General features: G+C 53.2%; 2 protein-coding genes across 10 annotated transcripts in view; both read right to left on the bottom strand.

The window, feature by feature from the left end:
- The window catches only part of KMT2D (lysine methyltransferase 2D), a 40363-nt gene extending 27306 nt beyond the window's left edge, over positions 1-13057 (bottom strand). For 5 of the 8 annotated variants that reach the window (XM_058742916.1, XM_058742919.1, XM_058742923.1 and 2 more), the window contains exons 1-14: positions 11859-13057; positions 7280-7365; positions 6663-6789; positions 6259-6482; positions 6024-6133; positions 5690-5852; positions 5223-5388; positions 5009-5123; positions 4712-4869; positions 4357-4502; positions 2572-4218; positions 1374-2482; positions 782-895; positions 317-427 (exon numbers count right to left, since the gene is read on the bottom strand). In XM_058742916.1, coding sequence (XP_058598899.1) covers positions 317-427; positions 782-895; positions 1374-2482; positions 2572-4218; positions 4357-4502; positions 4712-4869; positions 5009-5123; positions 5223-5388; positions 5690-5852; positions 6024-6133; positions 6259-6482; positions 6663-6789; positions 7280-7328 — 4239 coding nt within the window. In that variant the 5' untranslated portion in view covers positions 7329-7365; positions 11859-13057. The remainder of the gene's footprint in view (positions 1-316; positions 428-781; positions 896-1373; positions 2483-2571; positions 4219-4356; positions 4503-4711; positions 4870-5008; positions 5124-5222; positions 5389-5689; positions 5853-6023; positions 6134-6258; positions 6483-6662; positions 6790-7279; positions 7366-11858) is intronic. The other 3 variants (XM_058742921.1, XM_058742922.1, XM_058742917.1) reach the window with 2 other exon arrangements.
- Positions 13058-16093: 3036 nt separating this feature from the next.
- Positions 16094-19527, bottom strand: RHEBL1 (RHEB like 1). 2 transcript variants are annotated; one of them, XM_058742928.1, is made up of 8 exons: positions 19270-19527; positions 18561-18632; positions 18144-18211; positions 17786-17868; positions 17640-17696; positions 17400-17447; positions 16759-16840; positions 16094-16598 (listed from the first exon to the last, which is right to left on the bottom strand). In XM_058742928.1, the coding sequence occupies exons 1-8, from the start codon at positions 19319-19321 to the stop codon at positions 16509-16511; spliced, it is 552 nt and encodes a 183-aa protein (XP_058598911.1). In that variant the 5' UTR covers positions 19322-19527; the 3' UTR covers positions 16094-16508. The 2 variants fall into 2 exon arrangements, with proteins under 2 accessions (XP_058598911.1, XP_058598912.1); XM_058742929.1 differs by lacking the exon at positions 19270-19527 and adding an exon at positions 19076-19224 and having other exon boundaries at positions 18561-18713.
- Between the last annotated feature and the right edge of the window lie 1040 nt (positions 19528-20567).

The following is a 20567-nucleotide window of genomic DNA, read 5'->3' as shown; positions in this document are numbered from 1 at the left end:
GAACATACATTAAATTCCCCAGGCTATAAGCTTCAATAGGGCAGAGATCATTTTTGCCTTTTTTACGGCTATACCCCTTGCTCCTAGCTCACTGCCCAGCCCAGAGGAGACACTAAAGAGAAATTTGATGGATGGACAAACAAACAAACAACATGATCCTGATTCACTGTGTTTTCTCATTAGCTGGGTATCCCCAGAAGCAGGTCCTCAGTTTGGTCTTCCCCATTTACCCTCCCACCAAAATATGCCCAGCCAACATTGGGTCTGCCAGGTCTCAGTGCTGAGGATGGAACTATACCACAGGCAAGTACAGTACCTGCATTAGGACAAACTTGTCTGTGTTGGAGAAGAGAACCACAGTATTTTGCATGGTGTCGTCATCGTCGTCTTCTTCCTCTTTGCTGGGAGAGCTATCGATATCAGCAACCTTACAGGCAGAGAGTTGTGGCAAGTGAGGCAGCTAAATCTGCCCCCACTAAGCCGCTTTCCTCTTTGGTGCTGGGGGGAAGGAGGCGTGAACCCCTGGCTAAGATGAAGGCCAGGAGCCAGGACTAAGAAGCAGAAGAACACCCCAGCTCCCAAACTTGGCCTCAGCCCAACAACAGAGATTTCAGAGAAGCCTGGGGGCCAGCCAGGTGGACAGAAGCACAGACATAGCTGGACAGGCCCTAGGCTAGCAAGCAGGTAGGTGGGCGTGCAGGGGACTGGCAGGATTTAAAGAGTGTTTAATCTTTAAAGGGCCAGCTGAAGCATGTTTGGGAAATGGGAAGCCTCTCCTTACTACCAGAGTCTCAATGGAAGAAGTAGTTGATTTTAGCCGGGCCCGTCCTCTCCCGCGTCCTCCATGTGCTCCTCCACGTGGCCGGCGTCTTCCTGGGAAACTACTGCTGCGACCCTAAGTGAGGGAAGAGGACGATTACAACAGCAAGTCAGGAGTTTGTAATCCTGTAGTGTACTGGGTCTACAGGCTCAGGGGGAAAGGGAAGGATGAACGGACAGAGCATGACAGGTGATAAGGCCCAGGAGTCCTACTCAGGCAGGGGAAAAGCCAAGCTCTCCGTGACAAGTAGATAGCTCCGACTCAAACCATGCCCCCATCCCAAGGAGAAAGTGACCAACACGGCACAATGAGAAAAACACTGGCTAGAGAGACCTGACTTTCTAGTCCTCATTCTCTTACTGGGTAACTACGAACCCGGGCACTTCACTTCCCTCTCTATGTATCAGTATTTCCCTTAACAAAGAAGATGAACAAAGGATCCCTGAAGAGTCTAGGATTCAGTAAACCAGGAAGAAAGCTATCCGTGGCATAGGATCACACATCTGACACTGACATCACATTGACCACAACCAGTGGCTGGATGGCCTCTCACCTGTTTGATGCGGGAACGAGCTGGGGAGCTACGCCGCCTCCCCTTGTCCCCCTCAGCTTTGCCTCCGCCAATAGCTGTCCCAGCATCACACAGTAGCGAGTCGTCAGTCTCTGGCAGCGAGTCAGTACAGAGTCGCAGGGAGCCCTCATCTCGGGCTGGACTAACGTCTGTAGATACCCCCAGCTCCATGGACAAGGAGCCGCCCCCCTCGGGGTCGGGAGAGCCTAGCAGGGGCTCGGAGCCAGGAAAACTGGCACTGGCATCACCCTGGCTCAGATTGGAGATCTCATTAACGATGTCGGATTTGATGAGAGTGGGTGGGGTAGGGGCCACTGGTGCACGTGGCTCCTCTTGCTCTTCACAGGGTGAACTCTGCCCTGCCTGCTTGCATTCTGGGCCATAGACCTCCATAGGGGTCACAGGGGCCAGCTCCTCGGGGTCCAGGAGCACAGGGGAACCCTTAAGTTCACTAGCCAAACTGCCAGGGGTCTGTCCAGCCTCTGGCTGTGAACCAGGAGTGTCAGTCCCATCCAGAGGGGCTGTATCTTCCCCCAGACCGGAGAAGTCATCCAGAGCTGGGGCAGGACTAGGTGCAGGGCAGGAAAGGTTACCCATGGGGGAGGGGAGAGGACTAGTAGGGCTGGGTTCCAAGGCTGGGCACTCAGGTTCTGGGACTTTCTCAGTCTCCATCTCATGTGGCTCAGCCTCATCTGAGACCTCCACTGCCTTCTCCATGGGACTCAGTGGGGAGGGAATGGACAGTGGCAGAGCAGGAGGAGAGCACTGGGAAGGAGGGGAGTTTTGGGGAGGCAGGGAATGCTGCAGGAGTGGAGAACACTGAGGGGGAAGGGGTTCCATCAGGATGGGAGAAGCTGGTCCCATTGGGGAGCCTGGAGATGGGGGAAGGATCATAGGAGGTACAGGCTCAGGGTCAGTGCAGTTAGCTTCTGGTGGAGGGCTGATGGGTGTCTCTAGGATGGGGGCAGCCAATGGCGACTCAGGATCACTGTCCCCTTTGGCACCAAAGGGGTATTCTAACTCCCCCAAAGGAGACAGGGCCGGCGGGGCCACAGCTGTAATAATAGGTGAGAGTGGAGGAGGAAGAGGATCTGGAAATAGAAAAAGGGAGGCTCTTAGATTAGATGCACCATAAAGAATTAAGACTGTCCCAGACAAAGGGGGACTAACATCCCCTTACCTGGTGGCATCAGCTGAGGTGACAAGGATGGCTCCCCGGATGGGGACAACGGCAACTCCTCAGGTAGAGGGGACAGAGGTGGTTCCCCAGGCTCAGACAGGGCCGGCTCTCCAAGCAAGGGGGATAAAGGTGGCTCCCCAGGTGGGAGGAACAAGGGCAATTCCTCAGGTGCAGGGCATAGGCCTGGCTCCTCAGGGGGCTCTTCAGGTCGAGGGGACAGGCGCGGTTCCTCAGGCTGGGGGGACAAGCGCAACTCCTCAGGCCGGGGGGACAGGGGCGGCTCCTCAGGCTGGGGGGACAGGCGCGGCTCCTCAGGCCCGGGGGACAGGCGTAGCTCCTCAGGCACGGGGGACAGCTGCGGCTCCTCAGGCAGGGGGGACAGGCATGGCTCCTCAGGCTGGGGGGACAGGCGTGGCTCCTCAGGCCGGGGGGACAGGCGTGGCTCCTCAGGCCGGGGGGACAGACAGGGCTCCTCAGGCCGGGAAGACAGACACAGCTCCTCAGGGGCAGGGGACAGGCATGGCTTCTCAGGCCGGGGGGACAGATGTGGCTCCTCAAGCGGAGGGGATAAATGCAGCTTCTCAGGCGCAGGGGACAGGCGCGGTTCCTCAAGTGCGGGGGACAGGCGCGGCTCCTCAGGCCGGGGGGACAGACAGGGCTCCTCAGGCCGAGGGGACAGGCGCGGCTCCTCAGGCCGAGGGGACAGGCGCGGCTCCTCAGGCCGAGGGGACAGGCACAGCTCCTCAGGTCGGGGGCAGAGTCGTGGCTCCTCAGGCAGTGGCAACAAGGATGACTCCTCTAGCGGTAGGGTCATGAGCAGCTCCTCCGGGGGCGGAGAAGCAGGTGAGTCTTCGGGTGGTGGGGAAGCGGGTGAGTCCTCAGGCGGTGGGAATAGGCGTGAAGCCTCAGGTGGAGGAGACGTGGGAGACTCCTCGGGTGGTGGGGACAGGGGAGATTCCTCAGGCGGTGGGGACAGGCGTGACACCTCAGGCAGGGGGGACAGGCATGATACCTCAGGCGGGGGGGACATAGGCGAGTCTTCAGGTGGTGGGGACATGGGCGAGTCCTCAGGTGGTGGGGACAGACGTGATGCCTCTGGTGGTGGGGAGAGAGGAGACTCCTCTGGTGGAGGGGATAGGGGTGATTCTTCAAATGGTGGGAACAGACGAGATGCCTCAGGTGGTGGAGACATGGGTGATTCTTCAGGTGGAGGGGACATAGGTGACTCCTCAGGTGGTGGAGACAGGCGAGATGCTTCAGGAGGTGGGGAAGTAGGCAACTCCTCAGGTGGGGGGGACAGGGGAGACTCTTCAAATGGTGGGGACAGGGGTGATGCTTCAGGCGGTGGAGACAGGGGTGTCTCGAGTGGGGGAGATGGGGGGGACTCCTCTGGTGGAGAGAACGGTGACTCCTCCAGTGGAGAAAAGGGTGATGACTCAGGTGGAGGAGACAGAGGAGACTCCTCAGGCGGTGGAGAGAGGGGTGATTCCTCAGGTGGTGGGGACAGGCGCGATGCCTCAGGCGGCGGGGATGTGGGCGATTCCTCAGGTGGTGGGGACAGGGGCGACTCCTCAGGTGGGGGCAGCAGTGGCATCTCCTCATTTAGGGGGGCCTCCAACTGGGGCTCAAGTTGGGCCCCTGCTCTCCCTGCAGACATAACACACTATGCTCCCACCTAGCCCAGCTCTACTCCATCAAAAGTACAGGGTTTAAGGCAAAGCAGAAACTGTCCCTTGTCACAGAACAGACAGGAATTATTTTCAGGAACCCTCAAACCCTACTCACCTAGTGGTTTGGCTTCACATTGCAGGGGCCCCGGTTCCTTGGGTTGCATAGAGGTCACGTGCCCACCCTTTGGCTGCCCTTGGCATGCAACGTACAGAGCTTCGGGCTCATCAGTGGGAGTATCACCAGGCTCTGGGGGTGAGAACCTGCAGAGGGTACAGGGGAGCAGGCACCAGGGCTCTCATCAGCTATCAGCTCCTAGACAGCGTGCTGAGGTGAGGCACGAATGCTACGGATCGTACTGCCCACCTTGGGGCTCCCCTCTTAAAGTCAACTTGCTTTAACACGGCCCCTGCCAGTCTCAATACCTCCAAACTGCGTAACTTCCCAATCTCCTTCAGTCCATGTTACTTACCTGCTACAGACAGGGGGATGCTGCTCAGCCACAGAACTGACAGGCTGTCCTCCTTGGGCTTTGTGACAGCGGTGACAGAGCGAGTAATTCTCAAACCACTCAGAGTTGGGATTCAGCTCTGCTGAGCCTGCCCCACAGGCCCGGCATACCCGGCATGCCTAGAGGAAGTAAGCAGGCAAAACAGGCACTGGTCAGAGAGCAGACTGGAGGAGAGCACAGGACTCATCACAATGGGGAAATGAGATGTGATAGGTGGTAGAATTAGGGAGAGTAAGGCAGAATCAGAGGGATAATCACCTTGCACTTCCAAGAGTGAGCTGGCAATTCCTCCATTGGTGGTTTTAGGCAGAAGGTGTGGTATCCTTTGTCACATGTCTCACAGACCAACATCTTAGAGTCATTCCCAGGTTTCCTGCAGGCACATAGGGCACATAACAGATCCTTCCTGCCCTCATTTTCAACCCTAACCTGTGCTTCACCTAAGGCTTCTCTCTTGCCCTCCTATTCTTACCTGCAGGCTTGGCACACTTTGCATTCAGGGCACTGCCAGCCAGCACGTTTGCGGGCAGTCAGAGCAGTGTCCAGGCAGGCCCCGTGATAGTGATGCCCACAGCTGGTACAGAAGAACAGGTCACACAATTCCCCTGGTCCCTCACATACTGCACAACGAGCCTCCTCTAGCGTGGGAAGAGACAAAGAAGATGGGTCAGCTATGGATTCCTTGCAGGACTCAGCACAGTGCTCTCTACGTAACAGGCATTCCACAGACACAGAACGAACAAACAACAAATAGTTACTGGGTATTTGCCCAATATACGGGAGACACTCTTCTAGGCACTGCAGACACCGTGGTAAACAAGGAAAAGTCCCTGTGCTCACAAAGTTCACATCTATTTTAGGGGGACATAAGTTCACACAAAAACCCCAGGCACACTTGGCCCCTTATTTGCCCTGTGTCCAGAGGGCAGGACTTCTTACCCAGATGTGCAGCCCCCTCACTGTGCTCCGGGCATAGCAGCTGCAGTGTTTTCATGGATAAGAAGGAACCGCTGGCAGTCGCACAGGGGAAGTGGTAAAGCCGTGGACATCCGGGTGAGCGGCAAGGGATGGAGGCACCGCGCCTGGTGCAGTGGGAACAGCGCTGCCAGGGTGAAGACAAAGTGTCAGTGCCAGCCGCTCTCCCCAAAGCAATAGGTCAGGCACTGGCTCTGCCTCTGTCTAACCACTGCCCTTCTCATTCTAGCCTCTCAGAAGCCCACCAGCCCTGCTCGCTCTACCCTGTGCCTATGCAATCCCTTGGCCCCAGCCCCACCTGTGAGATCCCTGAGAAGATGGCCTTGTCCACACCACATAGTTCTGGGCCCTCCTGCCCCCATACGCCTGCCGACCACGCAGCACACCAATGGTGAGCCCAGCAGGACCCTTTATAATGGAAAAGGATAAACAGAAAGGAAAGAGTTAGCAGAAAGGTAATGACTGGCTCAGGACCACCCAGTCCCTACCCCCTTTTCCTGCCCAAGTCAGCTACCCCACCTGTCCTCACTTACCGCCAGGTTCTCCTAGGTGGGCAGGTGTCAGGCCCTCAGGGAAACCAATCTGTGACAGGTCCTCACAGGGCAGCGCTGCCTCGTTGGGCCCTGGATTCCCCCCAGGGGACGCCACTGGGCACTGGGGCCAGTCAAATGGCAACTCAAAGCGCCGTAGCTCCCGCTGCCCATGTAGACTGGGCTCCCCGCAGTTACAGAGAGCACAACGCCGCACCGGACCCCCACTGTGGACACACAAGTGTTAGTACCACGCCGGACCGCTGCCCAAAGGCACCCCTAACATCCCCATGATTTGGCATGCCTATGATTCCCAAACACTCATCTTCCTAAATCTTCTTCCTTGAAAGTCCAGACTCTCAAATCAAATCTTTGTGTGGCTTTACATCCTCATTTCCCCAAGTTACCTGCAGTCCTGGGGAGGCTCCTGAAGCCTAGGACCTCCAGAACTGGGCACAGAGACCTCCCCCACATGTGGGTTGGGAAGGTCTGGCTCAGTGGTGCCTGACTCCTCAGAGGCTGCAGGTCCATCAGCTGAATGAACAGAGAAGCAAGCATCAGCCATCATCTTCTATATAGTACTAGTCTAGGCAAACCATAAGAGACTCTTAAATGCACAGAACAAACTAGGGGTTGATGGAGGAGAGCTGGGGGGACAGGGATGGGCTAAATGGGTGATGGGCATTAAAGAGGGCGGTTGTTGGGATGAGCACTGGGTGTCATATGTAAATAATGAATCACTAATTTCTACTCCTGGAACCGATACTACAATGTATGTTAACTAACTTAAATTAAAAAAATAAATAAATAAGTAAAAATACTAGCCCACTGATCAGACCCATGAGATTAACCAAAACCCTTGGTGAATTACAGTGATGGCAATTTGACTTTTGCTCCAAAGAACAAAGTCCTTCAATTACCTATTAGACAGACTTACCTCCTGTCTTTGTGCCAGCACCAGAAATCTAAGGTTGCCTGGGAAGGGTAGAAAGCTGCCAGCAAACCCAGAATTTGCCCTACTCACCTGCCGGTTCTGAATCTTTATCCTCACCAGGCGGCTTCTGGCTGTCCATCCCTCTCTCCGACTGGGCAGGGCCCTCTCGGGGAGACCTGTCAGAGCAGAAAGAAAGATCTACATGTCTAGTAAGTCTCCCCACTAAACACTTTCCTTAGCATCCTAGGAGGAAGGCAGCTATTGGTAACTACTTTACAGAAAGCAGAGCAAAGCCATACCTACAAACTCCTGTTCTAATAACAAGGAAAAACTTTCTCCCTAACCCTTACCCACTGCCTACTTCCTCCCCAGATAAACACATACCCTATTCTCCCACTCTGGATTCTCAGGAGGTCCTCTCCCCTTTCCCGCTTCCTACCTCCTGTGTCAGAGTTCCCAGGGCAGGAGCATCCAACTAGAAGCGCATCCAAGCTATATCTAGTACTGCCCTTTGCTTCATGTCTGAGTTCTTGGTTTCTGCTGTGCCCTATTCCCTGGCCTTTTCCTTCAGATCTCAAGTCAGCTACCATCCCAGAGGTACATCAGTGCCAACCCAGGGGTAGCCATAACCCAAGAAGTCTGAATCCAGTCAAAATCCCTCTCCCAGAGACAGAGTCTGGGGTCTTACAAGGTATAGAATACATTACTGGGACTAAAGCCTAGCTATGGATGGATCTCCTCCACTTCCACTTCCACCAGTTTCAAACAGGAGATCCCAAACACAAAAGAAGAAACTCCCCAATTTCTACCCACAGCCCATCCAAATCCAGCTCAGGCCCCCTCCCATCTCCCCTCCCCTGCTGTGACTGAGCTCAGGATCTCACCCAGCCTGAAGGCCTCAGGTCGTTGCCCTTAGCAACACTAACTGCCCTTCCTCCTCAGAGGTCCCTAGTAGTTAACAGAAGTGGGCCTTAAGAGTTACTGAGCATGTGTAGCTAGGCTTGAAGCTAGGCATGCTGGGAGTTGTAGTCTCAGGAAGCACACTGCCACTTAGAGGAGTTCTAAACCCGGGAGGACACAGCATAGCAGAGTAGCTTCCTTCCTCTTCGGTAAAGCAGGGTTTCCACACACACTATGGGGGTGGGGGGGTAACGGTCCCCTCTTCTAAGATACGCCTGACTATACCAGAGCCAAATGAAACAATCTAAAGTTACACCTAAGAAGGTTGAGACCCACCCGTTGAACATATTTTCCTAAACCTCAGAGAGAACTAAGCAGAGTACAGAAAAGAGAAAAGCAAAGTTGTAGAGGTGAGGAAGAAGAAAGTCATCTTATAGAAAAAGGGAGAGGGGTGCCTGGGTGGCTCAGTCGGTTAAGCGTCCAACTTCGGCTCAGGTCATGATCTCATGGTTTGTGGGTTTGAGCCCTGTGTTGGGCTCTGTGCTGACAGCTCGGGGCCTGGAGCCTGCTTTGGATTCTGTGTCTCTGGCTCTCTCTGCCCCCCTCCCCCACTCTCACTCACACACACTCTCTCTCAAAAATAAATAAACATTAAAAAAAATTAAAAAAAGAAAAAGGGAGAAAGAGATAGGTGCCAGCAGCTCTAAATGGGAGGGATAGGGGCTTAAGCAGAGAAAAGAAAGTATGTTCTTAAGGAAGCTGGGGGCATGGGAGGAGGGAATCCCTAAAACAGAACTCTAAATAAAAGTTTGAGAAATTTCTCTCTCCCACCTTTTCCACTCTTATTTAACCAGAGGGACCACACCAACCTTAGTAAGGATAAGCCTCTCTTCCCAAATCAACTACCCCAGTGGTCAGCCACTGGGATTGTGTGACTGGGGCAAATGAGATGGGGGAACCCTCAAAAGTGCCTAGGACTGACGAATCAATTACCTAAGAACCACAATATCAGTTCTCTTCCCCTGAGCTCACACTCCATTTTCAGAGACTAGCAATGCACCTTCTGTGACATATCACCGGAAAATAAATTTTGTTTTACTTTTTTCCCTTCATACTCTCAGAATCTACCAGATTGGGAAAGTGAAGTATCACCTGATACCTGTTACCTCCATTCCCTGGTCATCGCTTTCCCAAACCTGCCACACAACCACACCTGAAAGGAAAGTCGGGTGGTCATCTGGCCGGCCCACAGAAAAGCTGGTCTGGAACTTCAAGGGGCTCTTAGAAGCCACTGTTGGGAAGTAGGGGTTGGAAGTCAGGGTACCAGCCAGCCCCCTCTTCCCAAGCAGTCGTTCAAGGCCCGACCACACCCAAAGACTTCAAAGTTTCCTAAATGTGTTCCTTACCACTACATACCCGCAAAGATCCTCTACCAGCTCTGCTCTCAAAAGTTGAGGCCAAAGGAGTCACAAACAGTAAGAAATAAAAAGCAACAGTGATAATACAGCGGGTGGGAGGAGGAGTGCTTCACACAAGGCCAGAGGGACAAATTCCTCTGCCCTCCCCCGAGCGCAGCCCTCTCGAGCTGGTAAGGCTGGCACTGCTTGGGGAGATACAGAAACCACCTTCGTCAGCCTTGGAAGACAGAGTATCAACATCTTCCAGAGCCACAGCCTCATTCATGGGGACATGGAAGATAGACCAAGTAGCACACAGTAGAGTATCCTCCAAACTGTGCCAAAAACAATCTAGGGGCACCTCCAAGAAGCTGGGGCTCCATTTCTCTCCCCCTGCAATCTAGCACCTGTGCCCCAATGCCAAGTCCCAGTTGCCAGGCCCCTGAACACAGCTAAACAAATAAAGACCACAGGTTCCCCCATCCCATCATTCACAGCCAGAAATCACACACACACATACGTATACACCAAGGGTTTTTCCCTGGATCTAAATTGGGTTAATACCTAGCCAGGCTTCCTCTGGGGAACGAGAGATCCCAAAGAAGTACAGATCTAGGAGGTAAAATTGTGCTGGCTTCCCTTAGCCCCAGGCCTAAGAGGCGCAAAACAGCAAAGAAGAAGACAGGGATTCATCTCAACCCACTCTCCTCCCTGACACCATCCCAGACCAATAGTTTTAACTCTATTTTCCCAGCCAGAGGGGAAATGGAAGCTTGGAGAGGTGAAAGGCTGAAGTAGGCCCTTGAGTGAACAGCTCTTCTGTAGGACTCAGGACTTCCTGGTTCCCAGCCTGAGAATCAAACCACACCTCTCCCCACCCCCATTTTGGGCCAGCCCTCCAGGAAGAATCCAAATGGCAACACTGGGCCCGTAGACCCTCCGGACGGTCTTTGGGTCATCCTGGGGTCAGCCACAGCTAACAAGGAGAGGTCCCTCCTAAGGAAGCTCTTTGGGGACAGACAACAGGAGGGACCCTTCAGAAGCAGCAGTGGCAGAGAGCATGGGTGACAGCTAGCCTCACTCTACCACCCCTGTAGCACCTCTCACCTCAGGGTTACCACCCAGAAATCTTTCAAGGGCAAAACCCCTATTTTCTCCAAGATCAGACTGGAAGAGATCTAACCTATGTATGTTGGAGAGGGTGGAGTGAGGGAGCAAAACACACCAGCCAAATCCCTGCTGGGCAGCATGACAGCTGTGAGAGGGGCTGTCCCAGCCCAGGGCTCAGAGGCATGAGGCTCATGCTGCACCTTCATGCACTCACATACACACCCCTTCTCCCCAACACCTCCTGCCAGGGTTGGAAACACAGGCTTTGGCTGAAACAGCTCTTGATCAGGTCATTTCTCCTCCAAAGAGGGACAGGCCACCCTATTCTGTAGGCTTAGGACAGGATGTGAGGACCAGTTAACATTCCCTAATTGAAAAGGGTTTGGAGAGGTCTGGGGAGGGGCCTATGGGATTGGCCAGGACTTATGGGCAACCAGCTCTCCACACTAGGCCCAGAGAAAGCGGGAGACAAAAGCCATTTTTTTGCAGCCCACATTCGCAGGGAGCAAATCTCAACGGCCTACTCTATAATCCCCTAGAGATTATGTCCATCCCCAGAGGAGGGGAGGCAGAGCAGGCTAAGACAGCACTAGGCCTTGCTGGGGTCACTTTGTCAGGCAGGGGCAGTTTAAAGTTGAACAGCAAGGCCAGAGCTGCCCCCAGCCCCGCCTCCTTCTTGCCCCAGCCACCCCCTTCATCACACTAGTTAATTTCCACACACTCTCCCTTTGCACAGTGAAATAAGGCCTGGTGAAATATCTAGGGTTCCTGGAGTCTCCCAGAGACTGCTCTGGGTGCCCGGATGGGCAAGAACAACCTTAAAGTCCAACCTGGCAGTAAGTCTGACCTGGCAGTGGCACTCTATCCTCCCTCCCAAAGTTGTTCTGTTCCCAAGGCCCACAAGGAACCCTGAGGGAGAAGCAGCCAACTGGGATTGGTGCTGGCATCAGGGCCTGGGTCCTAGTTTAGCAGAGCTCCCCCCAACACAAAAATAAACAGGCAGAAAGGCGATCTGGCCAGGTTCCCAAACTCCCGTGGTTCCCTGAACCCCCAGTCTTTAAAGAGGCACACCCCAAGACACCAGGCCTCGGTTCTGCCCCGGCGACTGGCTCAGGTTGCCTTGACAGACACTGCCAAAGGAACCCTCCTCAGCTCTGGCACCCCTTTCTCCAACCTAAAGGCCAGCTCCGGCCAAGATAGTCCATCTGGCTATGCCCCCAGTCCAACCCTTTCTGGGCCCTGGCCGGGCAGACTTCACTCACCTCTTCACAGGGCGATCCAGAAATCCTCATCCGAGAACATGGCCAGAGCCCGGGCCGCTCCCCGACCTCCAACCGCCAGAGCGATCACAGCCGCCCCCCGCACGGGGGGGCTTAGGGGGGCCAAGAACGGTAAATCCAGGTCGGAGTGGCCACCCTCCTCCCCCAAAAAAACGCAAGAAGCCAAAGAAGGGTTCTCTGCCTCGGGTTCCAGCAGTTTAGGTTTCCATGGACAGCCCCAGGGCGGCGAATCCCGAGCGGACACAAAGAGAGCACCGGTGGCTTTGATCTTGGGCGAGCAGGCTCCGCATCCGCGTCGCCGGGCGGCCTCTCAGTCCTAGGGCCGGGCCAGCGCCCCGGCCGCCCGCGCCGGGCTCGGGCGGAACGTCGAGGCTCTCCAGATGGAACGTCGAGGCGCCTCCCCAGCAGCCCGGAAGGAATGCCGCGCCGCCCCGCGCCGGGCCCGGATGGAACGTGAGACCCTCGCTGGAGCGCCGAGCCCCTCTCCCCGCCCGGGCCGGCGCCCCGGGGCCGCGCAAGCTACGGCGACGCGGAGCCGGCGGGGCCGCGGGGCTGAACCTGACACACACCCAGCGCCGGGCTCCTCGACCCCGAGCGCTCACCCTCTGAGGCTTCGAGCCCCCCACCTTCTGCTCCCCCCCGGGGAAGGGAGGAGGGTAGGTGGGCGAGGAAGAGGAAGGGGCGGGCGGTGCGAGCCCTCTGCCCGCTCCCCTCCGGCCGCTCCAGGCCCTGCGCTCGCCTCCCTTCCCCTCTGGCCTCGGGAGCTGCCCCGCCCCCGGCCTGGCCGGCTCTGATCGGCGGCACCCCCTCGACCCCCGGCTGGCTGTGATCGCGGGGGGCCTAGAGGTGCATGGCCCAACCCCGGCTCCCGGCACCGGGGGGTCAGGAAACTGAGCGGAAAGTGGGGAACGAGGCAGCCATTTGCAACCGGAGAGGAAAGTAGTGCAGCGCGGCGCCGCTCCGCCTCCCCCCCCTCCGCCTCCTGTTCGGCCGGTAGGGTGGTTCCTGCGAAGGGGCTATTTCCTGGCCCGAGATCTCGGCAGCGGTCGTAGAGATTCAGGAAGCCTCCGGCGCAAGATCCGGGGGGCTCTTTTGCCTGGGGAACCCCACTCGAGAAGCGGAGAAAGGAGAAGACGCGGCCCTATTTTGTGTTGGAGCGGAGCGGCGGAGGGATACGGCCCTCTCGGAGGAAAGGCTGTGACTCTGCAGTTCTACGCACACGCTGTGGGATCCCTCCGCCTCGGGTTAACCCCGACTGCGCCGGGCCGGCCGCTGTGCAGACACGTGGGAATGAAGCCCCCCTCCTCTGCGCCCCGGCCCTGGACCTGCCTCCTTCACTGACCGGCTCGTGAAACTAGGACTGCGGCCACTTTCTAGTTCCGTTCCCTTGCAGTTTTCAGTCCCAGAAGCTCCACCAGCCCCCTTGCCTTGGCCAGGGGCAATCTTTCCCGGGAGGGGGATGGAAGAAGAGCCAGGAGATTGGCCGCTGCTCTGCATCCTGGGAACTGGAGTCCGCAAATGGAGAAAGTGAGGCACGGCGCCTGGCGCTGCAAAGGGTGGGTTCTTGCCACGTTCGGGGGCCCTAAGGAAAGCGGTACGAGTGCCTAGTCGTTCCTTGTGGCTCTCAAACCCCTCCGTGAGGAAAGAAGACTCAGTGCTACCACAATCACCACACACACCTCCCCCATCAAAACAAATGTGGAGTTTCCTTCCTTTCCCCGGGTGCTCCCACCCCCACCCCTAGTCTTTCTCCCCGGACCCTCAGGGCCTGTGTCCCCTTTTTTAGGAAACAGAGGGGATGTACCTTGGAGCCTTTCTGCTACCTGGCCGGAGTGCTGTTACTCTAGACAAGATCCCAAAACACTACTTGCAGGCATTCCCCCACACACCCCCGTAAGTCTGGGTGAGAAAGGATTGGAAAGCCTTTTCTGCATTAGCTGTAACCACGGGATGAACAGAAAGAGACACACTAACTATGTGCTAGATACTTTATATATTCTTAGTTATTCCTCACCCTCCTTATGAACTACGTAGAATTATGTTTCTATGATGATGAGATTGAGGCTAAATAAAATAGGTAAAATTTCCCAACGAATTACATCTAGTGACATCCATGATTCAAGCCAATGGCCATGTTTTTCCTAGGATTGTATATATCTAGATAATAAAAAAAAACACAACTATTTTTAAGGAGGATGCGAAGAAAGGTAAATCAGGTGCAGGGCTGGTTTTGTGGAAAAGGGTTTATTTACAATGCCGTCCAATAGAACTTTCTGCAGTGATGGAAATGGGTTACAGCTACACTAATTCGACTCAGCCACATGTAGCTATTGAGCACTTTGAAATGTAGGTGGTGCAACTGAGGAACTTTATGTTTAATTTTAATACTAAATTAAACTTAAATAGCCATATGTGACTTGTGGCTTCCATATTAACAGAGCAGAAAACCTTTAAATCTCTGCTAGCCAGGTTCATAAGAAGGATTAGAACTAGGCATGCCCTGTGTTAGCCACACACTGGTACCTTGTACCCTGCACTGACCATTCGGGTCTATTTCAGAAAAAAAAAAAAAAAAAAGCCAGCAGCAACTCCACACTTGTCCCAGCTATAGTGAATAAATTAGCCAAGAGACAGAAGTTGGAAAATGAAAGGTCCCTCCCTACTCTCTACATCCAGAGCCAGGGAGGCTGACCTTCACCAAAAAGACCTCCAATAACACAAGAGCCACCTTTCTCAAGAATTTATTATGTAAGAGAAACTGTTCTAAGCATTTCAAATATCACCACAACTTAACTCACCTCAACTCTATGCAGATTTAACTACACTTCATAAATGAGAAATTGAGGCTCAGAGAGGTTAAGTGACTGTGCAAGGTCACACGGCTAAGTGGAAAAGTATTCTAACCTAGCTATTAACTGCTATTCATTATTTTTGTCAGGACTTTAAGATTGCTTGATACACTTTTAGAAAACTTCAAACATTTATAAGTCTATCCCAGACCTCATGGCAATGGCAACAGGGCAATAGATGACCTATATTGAATATTCCAGGTCAGGTATGTAAAAGGACCTAATTTTAATATAAGGAAAGAGAGTGGTGACCACCCTAAAGAGAATCCTTAACCACTGAGCTTGTCCTTTGGAGAATGCTCCTTCCAGCAGCCTTTATATTTTAGATTCTGGATTAGAGATGCAAAAGCAGCTGGCAGAACTTTTAAAAACCAGTATGACAAACAGTCACCCCAGCTGTAAGCCCAACTAGCCTAGACTCAAGCACTAGCAAGGTCACAGCTAAGATTTTGCCCATCGTTCCCAACTAAGTGCATTGACAGGGTACCTCAGACTCCCTCAGTTGGCAAGAGTAGTCTGTGTTCTCCCTGTTAATGGTACTATTCCAGTAACCCTTGTAAATCCTTGGCAGAAGTATTATGCCAGTTAGACCCTAGGTCTGGTGGGGATGGGGGGTGAGCAGAAAAACTAGAGGCAGATAGGACTGATCCTTCCTAGCTAAAATGTCCATCCTCCTACTGAGATGGCCGGTCAATAAGAAAGAGTAGAAAGCAATACCTTTTGACACCTAAAAAAAGTGACATGATTCCAAAGGTGTGAAGGGTGTGAAAAGGTCACCAAAGGTAATGAAAAGACCAGAGAACATCCACTTAATGAAAGGCTCTGGGGACATGGGGAATGGAAGGATTGATATACACCAGGAGCGTTATTTCTTACTTCACTCGACTCTTCTGGAAGGCCAAAATCTTCACCAACACTTTACTCCGTCCCTGCCTCTACCCTCCTTCTTAATTATTACATCACTAGGATGAGGGGTTTCCTTCCTCCCCAAACCCTACCCTCTCTCTGAGTGTCATCAAATGCTGAGTGCCAGCTTCCCCCAGGAGGGAAGCTAGGTCAGCATGTGGCAGCTGGCCACTAGAGGGTGGTGTTTCTGTAGTTAAGGGGATCTTGAGAGCCTATAAACTTGGATGGGAGTGGCAGCCAACTGGTACCTGTACAGGAGAACCTAGGAGAAAAGAAGGTGGGAAAAAATAAGTAATAAGTCTTAGGGTAATGGTCCTCCTGAATGAGTGAGGAGTAAGGAATAGCAATGAGGTAGGAGGAAAGAGTTAGCCCTTATTCCCCACCAAAGGCCATAGTCACCATTCCTTGGAAAAGGAGATACTGGCTGTGAGCTCTCCCCACATACAGAGAAGCCAAGACGAAAAGATTTCTCAGTTTATTTGCATATATACATTGTTACCCTAGGGAGTCAGCTCCACTTCAGGAGTCCCCAGCTCCCTTCACACAGCCAACACCCAAAACCTGCACAGAAGACTGGGTCCTGAATAAAGAATGCTTAGGACTCATATCCCAACCCTGCAGGTTGTAACAACTCATTTAGCAAAAACAGAAGACGAGAGGCCAGTGCCCATGAGACATCCTTGCCCCGTTGTAAACATTGACAACCAGGCCACTGGAGCCTGGGAAAAGTGTGCAAACATGAGGGTACCACACTGTGTGACCAGAGGACTGGGAACACAGCTGGCAACCATACCCGTGAAGTCCTAAGGGCCTACACCCGCTGGAGCCTGGCAAGTGCCAGGGGCAGAATCAAGGCAGCTACCCAATGCCTGAGGGCTCACATGAGACGGCAGCGGCGCTCTTGCCCATAGGAATTCTCTACCCGGGCAATTTCCTGGATGACTTTGGTGAAGATACCTCGAGTCAGCTGCAAGGGACAGAGAATCAGAGCAACAAAGTTAGTTACTGCCACCAATATGACCCAGCTCTGAGGTGTATACCCCACTCCCCCACCATCCCCATATCCAAGAAGTGCCATAAGAAAAACACTGCTACCCGACCACCTTCCTAATATTCAGGCCAAGCACCTGATTCTCTCGAGCAGATGACTCCATAAATGTCGCACCCCAGGACTCTGCCAGCTTCTTCCCTTCAACTGCCTGGACTTCCCTAGAAACAGATTTGCGACGTGAAGAAGGAGGACAGCAATGTCCCCATGTTCTCTGCAAAATCTTTATAGAATCTAGACTTCCTCTTACCCATCCCACTTCCAAGGTTTGGGAGGAGGCTTGAGGAAGGAGAAAATCAAGGAAAACAAAGAAGCCTAGGATGGAGGCTTGAAATATGAAATTACAGCTTTTGCAATAGAAGGGTTATCTTGTAGGGGCACCTGGGTGGCTCAGTCAGTTGAGCATACGACTTCAGCTCAGGTCATGATCTCATAGTTCATGAGTTCAAGCCCCGTGTTGGTAGCTCAGAGCCTGGAGCTTGCTTCGGATTCTGTGTCATCTGCTCTCTCTGCTCCTCCTTTCCCCCCGCCCCTTGCAAAAATAAATAAACATTTTTAAAATTTAAAAAACAAAGAAGGGTTATCCTGTGTTAACCTTCAAGTTAGAAAAAAAAGAGGTGAAATGACTGTTAAGGTCAGTGGCAGAACCAGGACTAGAGCCTTGACTGATTCCTAGTCTATCTCACTTTCCTCTGCCTTGAGGTATAGAGATCTTCGTACCTGTCTGGAGAGAGATCTGCCTTGTTCCCCACTAGCACCACTGGCAGCCTGTGAAGAAATACCAGTTACTATAGGATCCCCTCGTACTCTGCATGGACCCCAACCTCCTTCACATCAAGGCTGGACAACTCCCCATCAGATCAGACAGGATCTGTCCTGGCCTCCTCCCTAACTTGGACCCCCTGCTCTCTTCCATCCCCTTAAGTCCATACTATGTCTCTATCTCCCAGAGCCACTCACCGAGTTTTCCCGTGACCTTCATGTAGCTTTTGGTACAGACTCTCAATGACTTGGAAGCTTTAAACACAAGAAATGGAGCTATAAACTTATTCTGAGACAGCCCTCAGATCCTCCCAAGTTCCCCACTCATAACCATGGTCACTTACCTATGCAGAGAGGTGACAGAATACACAAGCACATAACCATGGACCCCAATGATGAATGAATAGGGCAGAATGCTGTACTCATCCTGACAAGAAACAGAAACATCAGTACCTAGATACATAACACTCAGCTGGCAAAGGTTTGTGGGTTGCATCCTGGGGACCCTCCCTAGGGCACTCAATATTCCAGTCATTTCTATTCAACAAGAATTTACAGAGTAGCTCCATTGTGCACTGCACACTACCCTCTGCTAAAATGCTTTTCTTTTAATACTACTTTACAGATGAGCCACAGAGGCAACCAGACTTCATCTCCCACAACTGAACTGACATGTTTAGATACCCTACCCCAAACTGGTACCTGCCCTGCTGTGTCCACCAGGTGTAGGTGAAACTCATCTTTGCCAAGAGTCACTATCTTGCTGTAAGCTGAAAAGAAAAGAAAACTTGACTGTGAGGTGCTTGTAGGGCTAGCAATGTGTGCCCCCATACATTCTTAACCCTAGGGGTGATATAGATGGACCAGGTCTAGGGAGCTCTCCAGGCAGCTAGAGGGACAATGTTAAGGTTCTCATTGTCTACATCTACACCATCCTGGACGCAGTATCTTGCAAAATCCACTCTCTAGCTCCACTCATAGAACAGGATTACTAGAGAAAAGATTAGATTTAAGGTCTAATCAAATCAGCCCCTTGGCACCAGGAAACTCCCTAATTACGGAATTGGATGGGGCAACAAAGACCTCCCTGCCCCACCCCTAGGGGAGACATCTACTCACTATTCTCCACTGTAGGATCGTAGCCTTCCAGGAACTCGCCTTCCACAAACTGATGTGCCAAAGATGTCTTCCCTGTGGGAAGCAGTGGTAGTTGTATCCAAATCATCCATCCACATTTACATCCTCTGCCCTTTCGGGGGCTGTGGCCCAGGGCTAAAGAGGACCCCAAATTAGCACCCTAGCCTGTGGGTGCCATGCAATGTTTTTCCTTAGCCTACCCTCACCCTCTTCGCCTTGGGTCTCTGCACCCTGGCCACCGGATGCATTCAGTAGCGCCGCAGGAAGCCTTTCCTGCAGACTTTCCCCACCCCACCCCTGGAAAGATCCGGGATTCCCCTAGGATCAAGTCGCCTCGCGCCCGGACACCTGCGACTTGCCCCACACAGACCGCGCCCCCATCCATCAAATCCTGACCCCATCCTCCCCCCCCTCCCACCCCCCCCACCCCCCCGTCCCCAGGGTAACACTGGGGACCAGTCTGGTGTTCTGGCAACCAAGCCCACATTAACCCTTACGTTCTCCTGCTTCCTGCAACCCTCCACACACTATCACCACCCCAGCCTTTCCTCCTCCATCCTTTCAATCCTCGCCCTACAACCCCGTTCTATCGATGCCACCATTCCTGTCTGGGTCGCGTTCCCGCGACAGCGCGCCTCCTCTGGCCACAAAGCCGCGGTGCGTCGGTGCTCTCCCCAAGGCGGAGACTCACCTACAGAGCGGTACCCGAGAATGACCACCTTCCTGTAGCGAACTAACGGCATGGCAGTAGCCGGCCCCAAGGGGCTTGCAGAACTGCGGGCTGAAAGAGCCCTAAGAAAGGGAGATCAGAGTGCAAGGCAGGCGCAGCAACCGGCACAGGAAAGTCGCTCACCCTGAAGCTGCCAGGGGCAAGCTAGAGGAAAACCAAAACAAGCGCCGCGCCCGGAGCTGGCCACGTGATCACAACACAGCAAGACTAACGCGAGGGAGCCGGACGCCGGGGGATCTACAGTGCCGCGCCGCTCCGGGCTCCGCCCCCCAGGCCGCTCGCCATTGGTTCATTGGAAAGGATAAGGGCGGGGCCGCCAGCAGGAGGGAAGGGTGGGCCTCACGTGGAGCCAGAGAACCAGGAGCTGCGCCTGCGCAGACTAAAGCCGGTTCATTCATAAAGAAACAGAAAGGAAGCCGGGGTCCTAGAGGTGTTTGCGCATTTGCAACCCGACACAATTGGCTGCGAAGAATCAAGAAGAATCAAGAATCGTGGATGGAAGATACCCGTTATGGCTTGGCTGGAATTTCTGGTCAAAAGATTCTAGGCCTCCGTTTTGCAAGGTCTCTGAGATCCTTGGATAGGGAAAAAAAAGGCCCAAGTTCCAATACATTATCTCTTCTTCCCCCCCAGACTTCAGCCTCAGATCTTTTATTGTCAATTTCCATAGTCTATCAGTATCTTCGGAAATGCAACTCTTATTCTTGAAAAAGTTATTGAATTTGTGGCTAGGTCATCTGAAGTTTTGTTGTTATCAACGTAATCATCACATTCATTTATTCAAATATTTATCCAGCACTTACTGTATGTTTCAGACATTGTTCTAGCTTTGGGGATAGAGCAGTGAACATGACAGACAAGGTCTTTGTGCGCATAAAGCTTAAAACCTAGTGGAAGAAACAAACATATAAACAAGGAAATATTAGATAGTATTAAGTGCTATAAAAGGCAGCATAATAAGAAATGACCACATTAGATAGTAAAGCTTCCTCTCAAACGAAGCCCCATTTAAACTGAGATCTGAAAGACAATAAAGAGCTAGCTAGAGGGGCGCCTGGGTGGCGCAGTCGGTTAAGCGTCCGACTTCAGCCAGGTCACGATCTCGTGGTCCGTGAGTTCGAGCCCCGCGTCAGGCTCTGGGCTGATGGCTCGGAGCCTGGAGCCTGTTTCCAATTCTGTGTCTCCCTCTCTCTCTGCCCCTCCCCCGTTCATGCTCTGTCTCTCTCTGTCCCAAAAATAAATAAAAAACGTTGAAAAAA

This window comes from Neofelis nebulosa, chromosome 8, assembly GCF_028018385.1.
Source record: "Neofelis nebulosa isolate mNeoNeb1 chromosome 8, mNeoNeb1.pri, whole genome shotgun sequence".
Taxonomy (NCBI): domain Eukaryota; kingdom Metazoa; phylum Chordata; class Mammalia; order Carnivora; family Felidae; genus Neofelis; species Neofelis nebulosa.
This window is presented reverse-complemented; position numbering and strand designations above follow the sequence as displayed.